Genomic DNA, 15008 nt, shown 5'->3' on the forward strand with positions numbered 1-15008 from the left:
TGGATTCCAATTGCTTTCATGATCGTCAGAGGATTTACTCGAAAGACTTGGGTGATTCCCTGCCACCTTCTGACAACCTTACACAGCTTAGTTTATTTGCTTCAAATGATTTTCTTTTTTGTGACATTTCAAAAGTTTGCTTTCAATTCGCTGGACAACTGTATGCCAACACAACTAATGTTAATTTAAGTTATATTCCCATTTTTATACATACATACAAAAATAAATCCAGTTTTACTCATTTTTAGCGATTGAATGTGATGGGAGGAAAAAAAAACTGAGAGAAATTTCAGTATAAGGCTGCAACCTAAAAAAAAATGTGCAAAAGAGAGGACTTCAGTTTCTACCATGTTCCGCTCTGCGTTGGTCACGTGACAAAGCCTCAGTTCAATCAAAATGTCACTTTATTAAAGTAGAGTGTGTAGATCTTTTTCTTTCAGACTCTTGCCCTCAGAATCAGACAAAACACTTCCACAAGTTGTGAAAAACCTGTCAATTGTTGGTCTTGTTGTTTTTCTTATATTAATACAGCTGCACAAATTGCATTAGCAATATTATCTCATTCCCTGTGACACTTTCAACACCTCTCTCTCTCTCTCTCTCTCTCTCTCTCACACACAAACACTGAATTACATCTCCATCTACTCATGTTTCCCTGGTGACACAATTCTTCTCTTGCTGAGCCCCTTCAGCAGAACTAATCTGCTTTGCTTTCATTTGACCTTTATGTCTGCCAAATGCTCTGTGTTCTCACACTGAAATAGTTCTTTGACAATGTGACACGTTACTTCTCTTTTAGCCGGGCACGTAATGTGCAGCTTATCAGCCGGCGAGCGACGGCTGACTGATTGGTTACTATGTAAGTCCATGAACTTTGCAGAGGAGGATGAAAAGCTATTTTGAGGCAGGTAAGAGAGGAATGATTCACTCGTCTTGCTGAAAAGGTGACTCTGGGGATGGGCATGCACATCGTGCCTTACACCTTCCTGCTATTATGACGGTCGCTTGCAGCTGTGGTACATGAAGACCACAGCTAATTATAGGGTGCTAACATACCAGGACAGATAAACAGACAACATGTACCTCACAGCGGTAGCACTGCACATGGAAGTCGCGGTCCAGGGCCACAATACGGACGGTCTCCTCCTGGCCTGGCGCTGGCATTATAGGCTCAGAGCACACACAGCAGCGTGGAGCGAACTTCCTGCGAGAATGAACAGAACATAAGGAGACATTATGTGATCTTGAATTTGAGACAAATGTACTTTTTGAGAAGGGAACTCTACTCATTCACTATTTGGCAGAGGGAGGTTTCCAGTGACTGCAACACAAGCACCATTATGAGTTTAGATTAATTTGCCTGTCTTTAAAATGTCTGAAAATGGTGCATTACATATTTTGCCATAACCATTTCAACTGACTCTAGTAATGTTTCTTCTTGTTATATTTAAAATGGTTTCAGGGGTGAAAATGATAAGGTTTTCCAGTAATTCAAATGAAAAATAAGAAAGAATTATTCTTACTAATTTGCAGACATTTGATTTTCATGATTCCTCAGATTTCTTTTACATCCCCTCAGGTTTGGGAATCTCTGCACTGACCGATCCATCCATTAAGTGTTTCATTTGTTCACACAAGAGGAAAAATAAGAAACCAAACCTCTCATGTTTAGGATGTATTGGATATGGACAGGGTTATGTCTGTTGAATTGGGACAGTATTGCATTATTTCAATGGTTTATGTTCTCAAAAATAAGAATAAACAAGTGGACTTACAATGTTTGTTGATACACAACCTCATACCTTTTGTCACTCTGATTGGTTGCGGTTCAATTCAGTCATGACCAGAAGCATTTTGGTGAGCAAAGTATGAAGTTTGATGCTGAAGCTGCAGCATTTCTTTTAAGTAAACAGCTGTTAATGCTAATGTCGGCTATGTAGCAACAGCAAAAACTTACATATAGGCTCTTTAATTATTTAAAAGCTCACTGAAAAGGCACTAAAATCTAAATCTGCTTTTCTCTGAAATACTTCATTTAAATAGAACGTTTGAGGAAATATCTAAATATAGTGAGACTATAACAAATATCTTAACTGACTCTCAGCAAAATTTACAGAACAAGCTTTCAAAATGGTAACTCTGGAAATGCCTTTAACAGGAAGAGGTTGATATACTAATAGAATTAATGAGGATATGAGACGCATGCTGAGATCTCAGGTCCTGTCCACTTGCCGGACACTGAGTGGCCCCAAAAAAAAGAAATTCTACAAGTGCATTCCGTGCCTGACAATCATTGACACAAAAAGCTCAGGCGTGACTGTTCCTCGACACAGAGGGCTACACCGCTGAGGTCACACTTGTCAGGTGGAATTAAACAACAGCCCAGTGCAGCGACTCCATACAGCAAACGCTGTGCACTCACAGCAAGAGCCCGTTGTTTACTTCTGTTTCCCTTCTGGTCACTGAGTCAGGGAACATTTCTGGTAAGGTGGCGGTTGTGCAATCAGAGTGTGACACAATGGCAGGAATTTACTATTAAATTCATGTCCACTGCTGCATCTCAAAAGGTTAGTGGGCTTGTGAAATTGTTCGTGGTATTTCAAGAAAAGGAAGCAAGAAGATCCTGTATTGACACAACTCTAATACAGCAGAATTTTTAATTTCAGTTAAGGATACTGAAGCAATGTAGCTTGGTTGTGTGACCATCTTATAATGTTAGAAAAAACAGTTGTCTAATAACACATCAGCCAGACACGAAGCAACCTTAGCATTCGTTTGTCATGTTTGTCATGTTTGTCATGGACAATGATGATTGGTAACATAAAGAGACGAGAGAAGCTTTAATGAATATGCTGGGATTTTAGACACATGCTAGTTGCTTGCCTAGTTTAAAGTTTGATAAGAAGATGTGTTTAGCTGAGCAAAACTGCAACTAGCATCGACCACAGGCAAATGTGTCTTGTTTATTTAGCATGTAGCACAAACTTTTAGACGCTTGACTGTTTGCAGCACCTCAGATGTCCTTTGCTCAGTTGAAGACTTAACCTAGTGCTATAATTAAATAAGTAGCAGCAGCCTGCTAGTTACAAACTACAATATGTACAATAAACAAGACCATTTTTATCTCAGGTATTCGGAGGTTTTGAAACAGGACAAGTGAATCAAACCTTACTCGAGTCAAAAGTTGATCTAATAGTCACTCTTGGTTTGGTCTCCACCAACTCCTGAGGGAATTATCTGACCCAAGGTTTGTCTGTCAGTTGTTTAGTGCTGATATAGTTGGTAGATCAGATACCTTATTTTACTCAAAACTGCGTCCTTCTGCTTGATGTGGCTTTGAAAGTGAAGTTGTATTGACAGATGTAGCCACATAATGTTTCAGGCTGTAAAAAATCAATCAATGAGATGAAAATAGGAACAAGGCACAGATGATAATTCTTGGGTTCATCGTGACCCCTTTTCATTTCATATACAGTTATTTGATTGGTTTTTAATAGAAAACATATTGATTGGTGCAGCTTTAAAGCTGATGAAAACCTGAATGTCATACTTGTGAAAGTCCTCGATGCAGTGGATGTGGTTGGAAGCGTCCACGGTGAAAGGGATGCCATCCAGGCTGCGGTGGCACACCACACAGGTGAAGCAGTGAGGGTGGTAGGCTTTCCCTGTAGCCCGCAGGATGCGCTCCATGATGGGCTTACTGCAGATGTTGCAGGTCTCAAGGGTGTTCTGCAGAAACAAACGCACAGACACCCACATGTTTACACAACAAACCACATGATGAATGAAGTGATTCTAATAATGGGCCTTATGCGCTTGTGTACCATCAACGCTTGTCTGCGGACGCAATCTACACAGCATGAGAACTTTGTTAAAATTTCCTGCGTTTCTTCGTGAATTAAACGTCCTGTTTTCTGTGTTACACCCTTGGTGGCTCTCTTTCCACTGGAGCCTGTGCCACAAATAAATCCTCGCTCACTACCTTTAGCTCGGCTGTCCTCAGATGCCTCTGAAGCTGAAGGAATCTGATTAGCACTCCCCTCGAAACACAAACACAGTCATTTATCAGTTGCCCTCAACCACACTCCATCCTCCCATATGCAAGAGTGTGAGCAGTAAATATTTCCACTTTGTGATGACTGCAGGTTTTCTGCAGCCAGGCTACTGGGCAAGTGGCCCACAAATGAGGGGGTGGGGGGGTTAGACGTGGCGGCGGCCCGCCTCTGACTTATCTGTGGCATCTCTCTTCTTAATATCTGCCGGGAGACGCCATTCGTTATTTCGATATTTTATAAATAATGACCGCCTCTCTAAACAGCAATGCAATTACAGGGGGATGGATATATCATGTGAGTGTGATCAGTGTGCGGCCTGATGTGGCTGTGTGTGAGCTGATGGGCTGCGCTGTCACTGCAGCTTGCTCAGGCATTTCCTGGATCTCTGTGTGTCTCTCTTCTCCCCCCTTCTTTCTGCGCTTGGCTGAGCTAAAGAGTTCACGGTTCAGCTGTTCCCATTGGCTCCCACTGTAGTAGTGAGCTGCCTCAGTGTTTCCAAACACAGCTCGGGGTGTGTAGCAACACTGTGCTGCGTCATCAGCTGCCTCCCAGACGTGCCGCCGGGTCCTGCCGTTTAAAATGACACTTTAGTGACCGCTCGGCTGAGATAAACTCTGAGCCATTCGCCGTCCGGCTGCGGAGGACGCGCAGTGACATTTGTAGTATATATGCTAATGAGCGGAGCGGTTTCAGAGGACGAGGTTCAGTGAGACTACAATGTGAAACAGTTTCTGACATGAGTCTGTGTGGTGCCATTCTGTGACTTTTGCTTCTCAGGCCTCCTCACAACACCATCATGTGCCACTGAAGATGAGAGCAGCTGATGTATGACTCCAGGCTGGAGTGAAGTGGTTTGAAAAATAGCCGTTTCTTCAAAGCACTCTTGGAGAGGCATTATTTCATGAAAAGCAATGTGCGCAGACAAGCTCTGGATCCTTATTTATTTATTTTCCCCTCCAAGACGGTAATAGAAATAAACATTATTCCCTGGGCAACATTTGTGTATAAACAATGTCCATATTGCAATCCTGCTGGATCCTGGAAGTGGAATAAAGCCTTTAATGAGCTCGCTGCACTGAACCCTTGAGGTTTGCCTCACACACGCACACAGAGACAGAGCGAGGTTGAGGTAAAGAGAGGGAGAGAGAGAGAGAGAATATATTTGCAACCTGAGAATGTGAGTGAGATACCGAGGCCAAACAGCACTAAAGCATCCTCAACTCTTACTCATCTGTCTGGATTTCCACTTACTTATTCTCATCTGTCCTTCATGTGGGAATACCTTGCCCTTGTTTAGCTTAACTAGAGCATATGATTTCACAGCACACACTTCCTCCAGGCCATTGTAATGAGTACAGTACTCAAAAGACAAAATTTCTGTCTTTCTCCCTGATGGTAATATTCTATGACCTCAATTCATTCATTTTGCTCAGCCTCCGTTGTTTTGCTTTTTTTATTCACTCGTGACTCCTATTATTTGATGTTAGGTAACAATTATTAGCGCTGTTACAGAAACCCGGGTCTGATGTCAAAACAGAAGACGTGCAGACATTTGGTCAGTGTCTTGGTACAACCTCCACAGATGCTTTAGGAAATTCTGCATAAATCACTTCAAGCCCTTTGTCACAGATCCAGGTCCTTTGCAGATGGCCACTAGAGGGCTGTATACGTCTGCAGATGTCCGGGTTTAGCTTTTCCCCTGACTAAATGTGATGTATTCAAGCATATGTATTCTTTTTTTCCCTCTCTCTCCCTCATACATTTCTCTAAGTGTTTGCCCAGAAGGCTAAACAAATGTCTAGGCAGATGAGGTAAAGTGAATTTAGGTCAGACAGCCTCTTGCTGAACTGAGGGGTGAGCGGAGTGCTCTAAAGTCAATTGTGGCCCCCTTTTCTCATCGTGAGCTGTTTCTTTTGCCACAAAGTGCTCCCATGCTCTCAAACCAAACAGACCCATGCCCAAACACATACAGCCAAGAGCCCATTATTTAGCAACGGGCCCCCAAACAACATTTGACACAGCTGTCTGTTAGAATGAGGAGTGTGATGGCAAACAAAGCATTCAAGAGGGAGTTAAGAGGTCCCATGTGCTCCGCTCCGAACATGAGACACAGGCCTGACGGACTGAGAAAGCAACACAGATGGTGAAACACACACACACACACACACACACACACAATTTTGTCTTATATTGAGTCTCAGAAATACACTTGTATTTAAACAATGGTAATGGCTTGAGACCATTTGACTAATTTGACTGTAAATAAGCTTGTAATCTGTTACTTGACTGGATCGAATGATGAATGTTTTCTGATTTTAAACATGTACAACTAAATGATAAATAAGTAATTTTGGACAAATAACAAAAACTTAAACTAAATCAAAATTAGACCTGAAACATAAATTATTTTACCAAATGATCTGATTATCTCAGTTAATCAATTAGTTGTTATTTGGTCTATAAAACATCAGGATATTATGTGTAATGGCCAATATGATTTCCAAATGCCAACAGTCATGTCTTTAGATAACACTCTTTAATTTCTTTGGGTCAACTAATAATCTAAAACTCTAATATATTCAGTTTACTATAATGTAACACAGAGTAAAAGTACAAATCTTCACACATGAAAGCTGGAACCATTGCATGTTTGGGATTTTTGTTTGAGTACTCATGCAAAATCAGTTAACCAAAATAGATACAAGCTAATGGGTCTTTTCATCATAAATCAAAATATTACAAATAATTGAGTTTACATTATGTCATTTTTAATGTAATTCTTTTCAGCAATGCTGGAAGAAAGCCGATGTAACAGCAAACATCTGGAAATCAGCTGTGGCATATTGCTAAGTTGAAACTGTTCTCCTCCAACCACATCAAAACAATTTTTATACCTATCTGTTCTCCTTTTTTTTCTTCACGTGGCCGAGTCAGGCTGACAGGAGGCAGGCTGGAGTTCAGTGAGACTGCACGCGATTTATGACCTGGCATGCTGAACTCAGAGTGGGCCAAATTTACAGATGATCTGATTCAGTGTGTGAGCGCGCCTGCACCCTCAAAGAATGTGCTGGTTGGTGCCAGGCCATGCTGTGTGAATTAACTACACCCTACTTAGGATAGTTCTGCTTTGTCTAACAAGGGCTTGTTCGAAAGACAAATCTGCTGCAGCGTTTGGTTTCCTCCGCAGTGAATAAGAGATTCTGACTCGGTCGTGAACTATGAGTCAAATCACTGACCCCCCTACTTCCCGAGGGAAGGTGTCTGTTGACTTAATGAACCTTGACAAGCAGCGTTTCTCCCTTTTTATTGCTTAATATGGGTCAATCAAGCCGGACACTGAAAAATCTTTTTTATCTACAATTATATAATTATGCACTCAGGTGGCATATATTTCAACAGAAAGTGCTATGATATAAAAGAAGAAGGAGAGAAATGAGGGAACTATGACTCATAGTGCAGTGATACTATAGAGAAAGTCTCAGAAAGTTACAAACTGCACGGCTCAACAAAACTGACGTCACAATATCATGAAGTCAGTTTCACACTTTAAATATAAATAACAGAGTTGACATACAATAAACATAACCTTACTAACAGTAATAGGTAGTAGTCTAACACATGCTGTTCTGATATGACAGCAGGTCCCGGTTTATTGAGTGTGCATAAGCCATCAATTACATTTAAGTCCTGCAGTGCAGCTGCAGCTTTATATCTAGCAGACATATATGAGGGAGGTATCAATCTTCTCTTTTTTAACTCTCAGCTAGAAAGAGAAGAAGCACATTTTACAAAAACGACAAATTATTAGAAAGTGGATAAATACTCTTCTGACACCTCTGACAATATCAAAACATCAGAAATACTTTTTAGTATTTATTTCACCTCTTTTTTTGAGTGGGGGATCTCTTTTTAACAAGACATTCAAGTTATTTTGTTCTTAACACACTCCATCTTTTATTGTGCTTGTGACACATGCTGCCTGCTACCCACCAGGTAGATTATGTAAGATCCATCACGTCACTTAACCTTCTTTACAATGCCTCCAGCTCTCAGGAGATGCTTCACCATTTATTTTAAAAAATCCTGTCATTTAATATACCAACTCCACATAGTATCTGAATTATTCCACAGCAGACTGTAAACGTAAAGGTCAACGCTGAATGGAAAAGCTCCCAACAGTCTGCAGTTTATATGCTGTTGTCTAAAGTGTGTTCACGAAAAAGACGCAGTTTCCTTACTCACACCTGACTTGGCACCAGCTTCTCTTCATGCATATTTTAAAAAAGCAGATTTGGAGAAACAGTCCCCATGACAGTGTTTTCAGACCCTGATGCTGGCGTGGGAATCATAATTGTGAATTCCCAGCAAAGGATGAACTGAAAAAGTGACAAGGCCAATTCAGCAAATGTATTGAATGGACAGTAAATAAGAGGTTTAGAGACAGTGGCGATCTAGTATTTGTCTAAATCAGGGGCCATGAATTGATTTGAACAGAGAGGCCAATTATATGTCCGACATGTGTGCACGATTCATGATTCAGATGAGGACAGGGGCACTTCAGGGGCCAATCAGATTTCATTAGTGCCCCCCTGGCTCCACCCCTAGATCTGCCCCTGTTTGGGGTGCTAACTTGAGTCAGGCAAAAATCAGATAGTGATGGAAGTTGAACGCACTTCTAAGTCTCCACACATTTGTGGAGAGACTGTAGGAGCGTCACCCTCCCCTGATCTGTGGTCCGCTCAGGTCGTGGAGGCGGAGAGGTCTGTGTTTGAGGATGACTTGAGTTTCCCTTCAGCTGGTTGGGTTCAGTGATCATAATTATCTCCCAAATCTCACTCCTGCGAAGGTTAACAACTGAACAGCCCCCTGCCATTTCCCCTACCTGCGGTCCAACCCTCACCAGAGCCCTCCCTCGGCCCTTGACATTCAACTTAAATGTATTTTTATATCAGCGATTGCTTTCCAGTGCCCAGTGCTCGCTCATCTGTCTGTACAGTTTCTCAGCATCGGCCCACAGTTTGAGCATATGAAGATATATTAACAGGACTTGACTCCTTTAGAAATCCTGTCACTTATAAGCATGTTATGTAAATCACCCACTCGTATCTCCTCTGCTGCCTGGATGCAGATGACTGAGGTGTGTGTGTTTTGGTTTTGTTTACGTGTGAGTGTGAGTGAGCCCGTCAGGCAGCGGAAAGTGATTCTCCTAATGGCTTGCTGACTCCAAGGATCAGTGACCTTGAAAGTATCAGCCGCGTAAATCACAGACGGAGCATTTGTGACACTCATCCGTGTGCACGCCACTCAGGCAGGAGGAGCGCAGAGGTTTCGATGTCTCTGACCTGGAATGGCCCTGCCTCCTCTGGGTGCAGGTCTACCCTGCTCAGCTCAGTCTGTCTGTGTAATAAATTCACACTGGGTTATGGACGAGCGGCGCGTGTAGGATTAGGATGGCAACACGCCAGAGCCTCCTCTCCTGATTTGTTTCTTTACATTTATTTTATGTCTTGGTCTGAACACTTCATGAGCAGCCTCAGCCTCAGACGTACTCCTCACCAGCAGCTGCTCTGCCTGTGCAGGTTACCCACAAGTTTTGACAAACTAACAAACGTCAAATGAGATTTAAATATTCATACATTCTATTACACTCAGCTGTGTTGCTGTGCTGCTGTATTTGTTCCCAGAGATTTCTTATGTTAGCTGCGTGATAGCGTCCTTGTAAAGCCAACATGAAGGGACAGGGCCGACACAGAGATCATGCCTTGCTCAGGCCTTTCTCCAAAGAATAAAAGGTGGCAGTGGGGGGCCTTGATCTCTCTCTCTCCAGCTTAGGCAAAGTGGCCGGCCTGCCTGACTGCCTGTCTGCCTCTCTGCCTTAAATTCAGGCTCCGCAGCAGAATGTGACCCCTCTGGACTTTGGGCAATGTCTCCTGCTCTGGTTACAGAGAGAAACTGACAAAGACCCCGGCAGTAGTTCTCTCATGGCATGAGTTAGAGTGACATTGTGGTGGGTCAGCACTGGGTCACGGATATTTTTCTCCTGCTCACTCCTAGGGGGGGGGCGAGGAAATACGCTTCGACAAAAAACATGAGGACGGTTTAGGGGGCCTGGTGTTTGAAATCGCGCTTTCGTCTTTTGTCCAAACAGTGAATTCTAATAACAACACTCCGGCTTTTCATTCACTTGCTGGTGATGGATTGGACAGCTGTATTTCCTGTAGTGCGGGTCTGTAATAAGAAATAATGACCTGCTTGAGTTTAGTGGGCTCACACCCACTGTACAGTGCAATTATACACACATATAATTGTCTTGGCAATTCTGGAGACGTACTAAGATGTGAAATCCTATTCATGCAAGTGCTATCTAATTGGCTCACTCCTTTGAGGAATTAGACCGAGTTAATCACGTCTGAATATACAGAACTCAATTAGAACTCTGCAAGCTAATGCAGACAGCCATGAATATTTGATGACCAAGTCAGCAGAAAGCGAGTCTCTGTGTGTTCACGATGGTGCTACAGACGACAAGTAAAAACCAGGGTGGAAATACACCTGTCGTCCCTGCTCGGCATGTGCCAGGCTGTTCTCCCAGCGTGAGCAGCAGCTGTGCGGCCGCATCCAGACACGTAGTACCGCCAACACTGGGTTACAGCGCCGCAACAATGAGCATATGGGGACCCTGAACTCACCATGCTGGCTGCGAGCCTCTGGATCTGACTACCTGGATATCCATCAGACGGGAGTGACAGGTGTGTGGGGTGGTGTGCAGTCATTTCTAATTAGAGCCATACTACTGTCAGAGAAGCTACATTATGAGCTTTCTGTTTCTGTGTTGTGTTGTGAGTGGATGTGAGAAGAGAGATCATCCTCTGTGATTGAATGTATTGTATATCCCCATTCTCAATGACAGCAGCAGCTTGAGGGGAGTTCTTGGGGGATATCCCATTGTTAGATGGGAGAATAGTCGGATATGATGTGCTGTGGAGGACATCCATCACCAGGAGCCCCAATACAGCTGGCACCAAGCCTGTCGCCTCTGGGTGCTCTGCCACCCTCGGAAACTTCCCTTTGCTATCTAGATTGTACGATTATGGTACGTTTGAAGTCAAGTGGAAAATTCTGTAAACACAACTGGAGCAGGAGATCCTCACCTTTTTGTGTCGTCTGATGTGCGCCCACGTGGCTGTCAGATGAAATCAAGTATCCCTAAACAGCCCGACACATTTATTTCAATTCATTTAATTTGGGTTTTAAGTGACACTATAAAATGATGTTGTTACAAGATTTTTGTATTCATCAATGTTAAAGTTGGTTTGTTCATATATGCATTTCTACTGGTAAAGCTTGAATTGGCAGAAGCTGGATATTTTACTTTCACCAATATTATTGGGGCTGGCAGCTGACTAGTTTTTATGACACTTGGTGAAATTGTGTATGTGTGCGTCATAAACGCAAAATGGTGTCCTGAAAATCAACTGTAGTGAGAACACAACATACCAGCTCCCAAACGGATCCCATCCCTGCAATAGCACTGTAGTTGAGATCAAAGTAAAGACTGAGTTGAAAGATGGGTGTGGTCTGATTAATGAGTACTGAATACTTCTGTAGTAATGTAGTAATGTAGTAAACGTCATCAAATTGACAGGCTGGTGTGATCCCACTGCAAAATGCTCTGTAAATCATAGTCTATTTTTTCAAATCAGTTGACTCACTTCTCATTATTTCAATTAAAGTGGCACTGAAACATTTTTGATGATCCATTATTTTAAAAGCCAAAAAGCAGAATTACACAAAAACTACAGAAAGAATTTACACAAAGTAAATGTTGGCGTCGATTTGAACAAAGGGGCAGATCATGGGATTTTTTATGACAATCCTTACAACGGCGGAAAATATATATTTTTTTAAATTTTAAATTTTCACAGATTTCCCAGGGAATCTTTTATGGATGATTAATATCAGATGTTTAAAGGTAAAATAAGGTGTACATTCTTTGTTTATGACAATAAAATCAATCATTTTTTACAAGACTATTAAGCACAAAGCAGGATTTTCCAAACGTCTCATAGAAATTCATTCCTGTGGCGATTTTTGTTTCCAACATCACAGTGTCTTTCTCTCAGGATCAATGTCACTCCATATAAGAAAATCATAGTTTGAGTTGAAAAAACTGTGAAAATGAATAACAAAAAGGCAGCACAGGTGTAAAGCTATTGAGAAGGATGGATGAATGGGTGTCCAATGAGACCAACATCACTACTTTCCAGTACAGGCAAACAAACGCGGAGGGTAAAAGCTCATCAGTCAATCATGAATGTTTCCTGGTGACTGGCAGGTCAGAACTGCTCTGTGCACTTCTTCCATTTCAATAGCAGAATGGAAAATCTTTCCCAGAGTGTAACCAATGAGACCAAAGCCCATTTAATTTTAAATAACTGAGCCACAGTACAACACCAGATAATGAACACAATTACATTCAAGCAAGTTGGTGTCCGTGACCTTGCTGGTCTCTGAAATTTTGTCAAAAGAGGCAGAAACAGATTAAGGTTTTTATGTGGGCAAATCCCTATCTTTTTATTACTGCTCTTTCAATATGAAGCTCTGCTCCTGGCTTGACCTTGCGTTACTTACATCAGTCTCATTACAATACTGCACTTTGGTTCACTGTATTCATAGGGAGTGGTAGTATAAACAGGAAGGCCAGGATGTGATTCTGCCCCTAATATGGAACTGAGCATTGTCTAAAGCCCTTTCACTGTTCACTGGTGTCAGTAAAGCAGATTGAATGGATCTGTTTATCAGCATCCAACCAGATTCAAAGGGCAGCTAAATAACTATTTTAAAATGAATTAATTCATTAACTTGTCATCAACTTGGCTGAGGGAATGCTGTAGAAATCTGCAATAAACTGCTGCAGTAATGAGGCGGAGATGCACAGCACTGAATGGACTTAAGAACAATGGGCACAGTACCCTGTGTAAGCAATTAACCTCAGTGACACTGAGTCCCAGGGCTGGACTTGTTCAAAGAGCTATCAGATGGATGTGGAGCCCCTGGTGCTCTTAGCTCTGTTCAATAATATGATCTTGTGGTTACAGGCGGACTTCCTGAAGTGAAAGGAGAGAGAAAATTACTCTTCATTTCTAAGACTACATATTCAAAATGATATAGTGACTTTAATACTCCCACTAATTCAGAGCAGTTTGTGGCTTGAACTCAGTGGAAGGTATAATGACTGCTAGAACACAATGACAAATTTTCTTTTTTTTATGTGAAGTTGTGAAAATCTCAAATCCATCTTTTCAAATCCTGGTCTATAAATACGGTCACAGTTGCTAGGTAATTCCATCAGTCAATCAGTCGATGTTAGTGTAGATTTGGTTGTACGAATGGTTAACGGTGGTTTTAGAATTGCTGCTTCTAGTTCATTGCTCACTATGAAATGAATAAGTAAAATGATGGTATTAAAAAGCGGAAATTTACTTTTCTGTCTTGCTTCGTATAGAGAATTTTTTTCTGAACAATCACAGTCACTACATACTTCTGTGACCAGTGCATTTCACTTCCTGAGACTGCTTTACAATGAAATCCACTGGTTCAGTGATGTAACTTGAGCAGCAGCAGTTGAAATGTTATATTAGCATTAACAATAACTTTATTCACCTCTAATATGGTGTAAGAGAGTGACGATAAGACAGTGAGGCGGAGAGTGAAGAGATTACATTATAAACAGATGTCCTGGTTTATATGAGGCATTGTTTTCGTGAATCCCTCCAACATATTCCTGGACGTGATGACGTCTGTATCTGGTGTTTTAACACAAAAGCTTTCAGACTGACTCTTGGTGATTCAAATGACACCACTTTTCCTCAAAAGTGGGGCAATCTTCCTAAATGTGTTACATCTCATAATGTCCCTCACAAGATCTGTCTGAGACTGTGTCCTTTATTTAACAAAACCCTCAAGTTTCTACACCTTAATGTGAAAATGTACAGCTAGAAAACAAAATGACATTAAAGAAGCAGTGGGTAAGATTACATGCGTATGAAGGATTAATGTGAACAAACCTGAATCAACCCATGCAGGCCGTCACAGGTTTTGGTTCAACACTTAAAAACATACTGTTAACATCATCATGAGTTACTTGTGAAATATGTTTATTTGCTTTGCTGCGGAGACTTTGATGAGAAGATTGATACTACTATGTCTGGATGCAAAAGCAGACAGGCTGATAATAAACCCACTTACCAGCCCTGCTTAAACTTACTTATCACATCTTATTTAATCAATTTGTACAAAAACCTAAACATTGCAGGAGTTGCATCTTGTATGTTTTAGCTGAAAGCAGTTTGTTAAACAAATTAAATACAATGTCTTGATTGTGAGCTGTAAAAAGATAAAAAGGTCAGATGATGATAATCTGTTATATTATCTGACCCCACTGGGTGTGTCTTCCATTCAGCTTTGTGGATTTCCATATGCCCTGTGATTGATGCTCAAAGTTGCAGAAAACATACAGTCAAGAATAATTTGAATTAAATTGAGCTTTCTGGGAAAGGGCACCTTGTGTCTCTCAATAACAGTGATGGACAACTCTCATGGTGGTGTTTGCACACACACTCATACTTTCAGTCTTATCATCTATGCAAACAGGGAGTATCAGGAGCTGTGGGACACCTCCGACTGAGTCACATCAGAAAAGAAAAACAAACAATGGTGAGCTTCATGCAAAACTGGACATTAACTGAGCGGCTGACGAGTTTATCAACATCATCGTGAATTCAAATATGCAGCGATAAGGACTCAGGTCGGGGAAGTGCCGAAGACAAAGTCTGAGTGCTGCCCTGCAGTTTGCAGGCAAGTCGTATGACTGAGGTTTGTTCGCCTGAGAGTTAGCAGGTGGGAAAATCTGAATGCTGACGATAACAGAGGCCGGTGAGTTCCTGCACATTA

At 41.7% G+C, this 15008-nt stretch overlaps 1 protein-coding gene across 4 annotated transcripts in view; it reads right to left on the reverse strand.

Moving 5' to 3' along the window:
* lpp (LIM domain containing preferred translocation partner in lipoma) overlaps nucleotides 1–15008 on the reverse strand; it is a 150487-nt gene that overhangs the window by 5465 nt on the left and 130014 nt on the right. For all 4 annotated transcript variants that reach the window (XM_020080694.2, XM_069522493.1, XM_020080695.2 and 1 more), the window contains 2 exons: nucleotides 3551–3729; nucleotides 1084–1204 (listed from right to left, as the gene is read on the reverse strand). In XM_020080694.2, coding sequence (XP_019936253.1) covers nucleotides 1084–1204; nucleotides 3551–3729 — 300 coding nt within the window. The remainder of the gene's footprint in view (nucleotides 1–1083; nucleotides 1205–3550; nucleotides 3730–15008) is intronic.

Source organism: Paralichthys olivaceus, chromosome 3 (genome assembly GCF_024713975.1).
Source record: "Paralichthys olivaceus isolate ysfri-2021 chromosome 3, ASM2471397v2, whole genome shotgun sequence".
Classification (NCBI taxonomy): Eukaryota; Metazoa; Chordata; class Actinopteri; order Pleuronectiformes; family Paralichthyidae; genus Paralichthys; species Paralichthys olivaceus.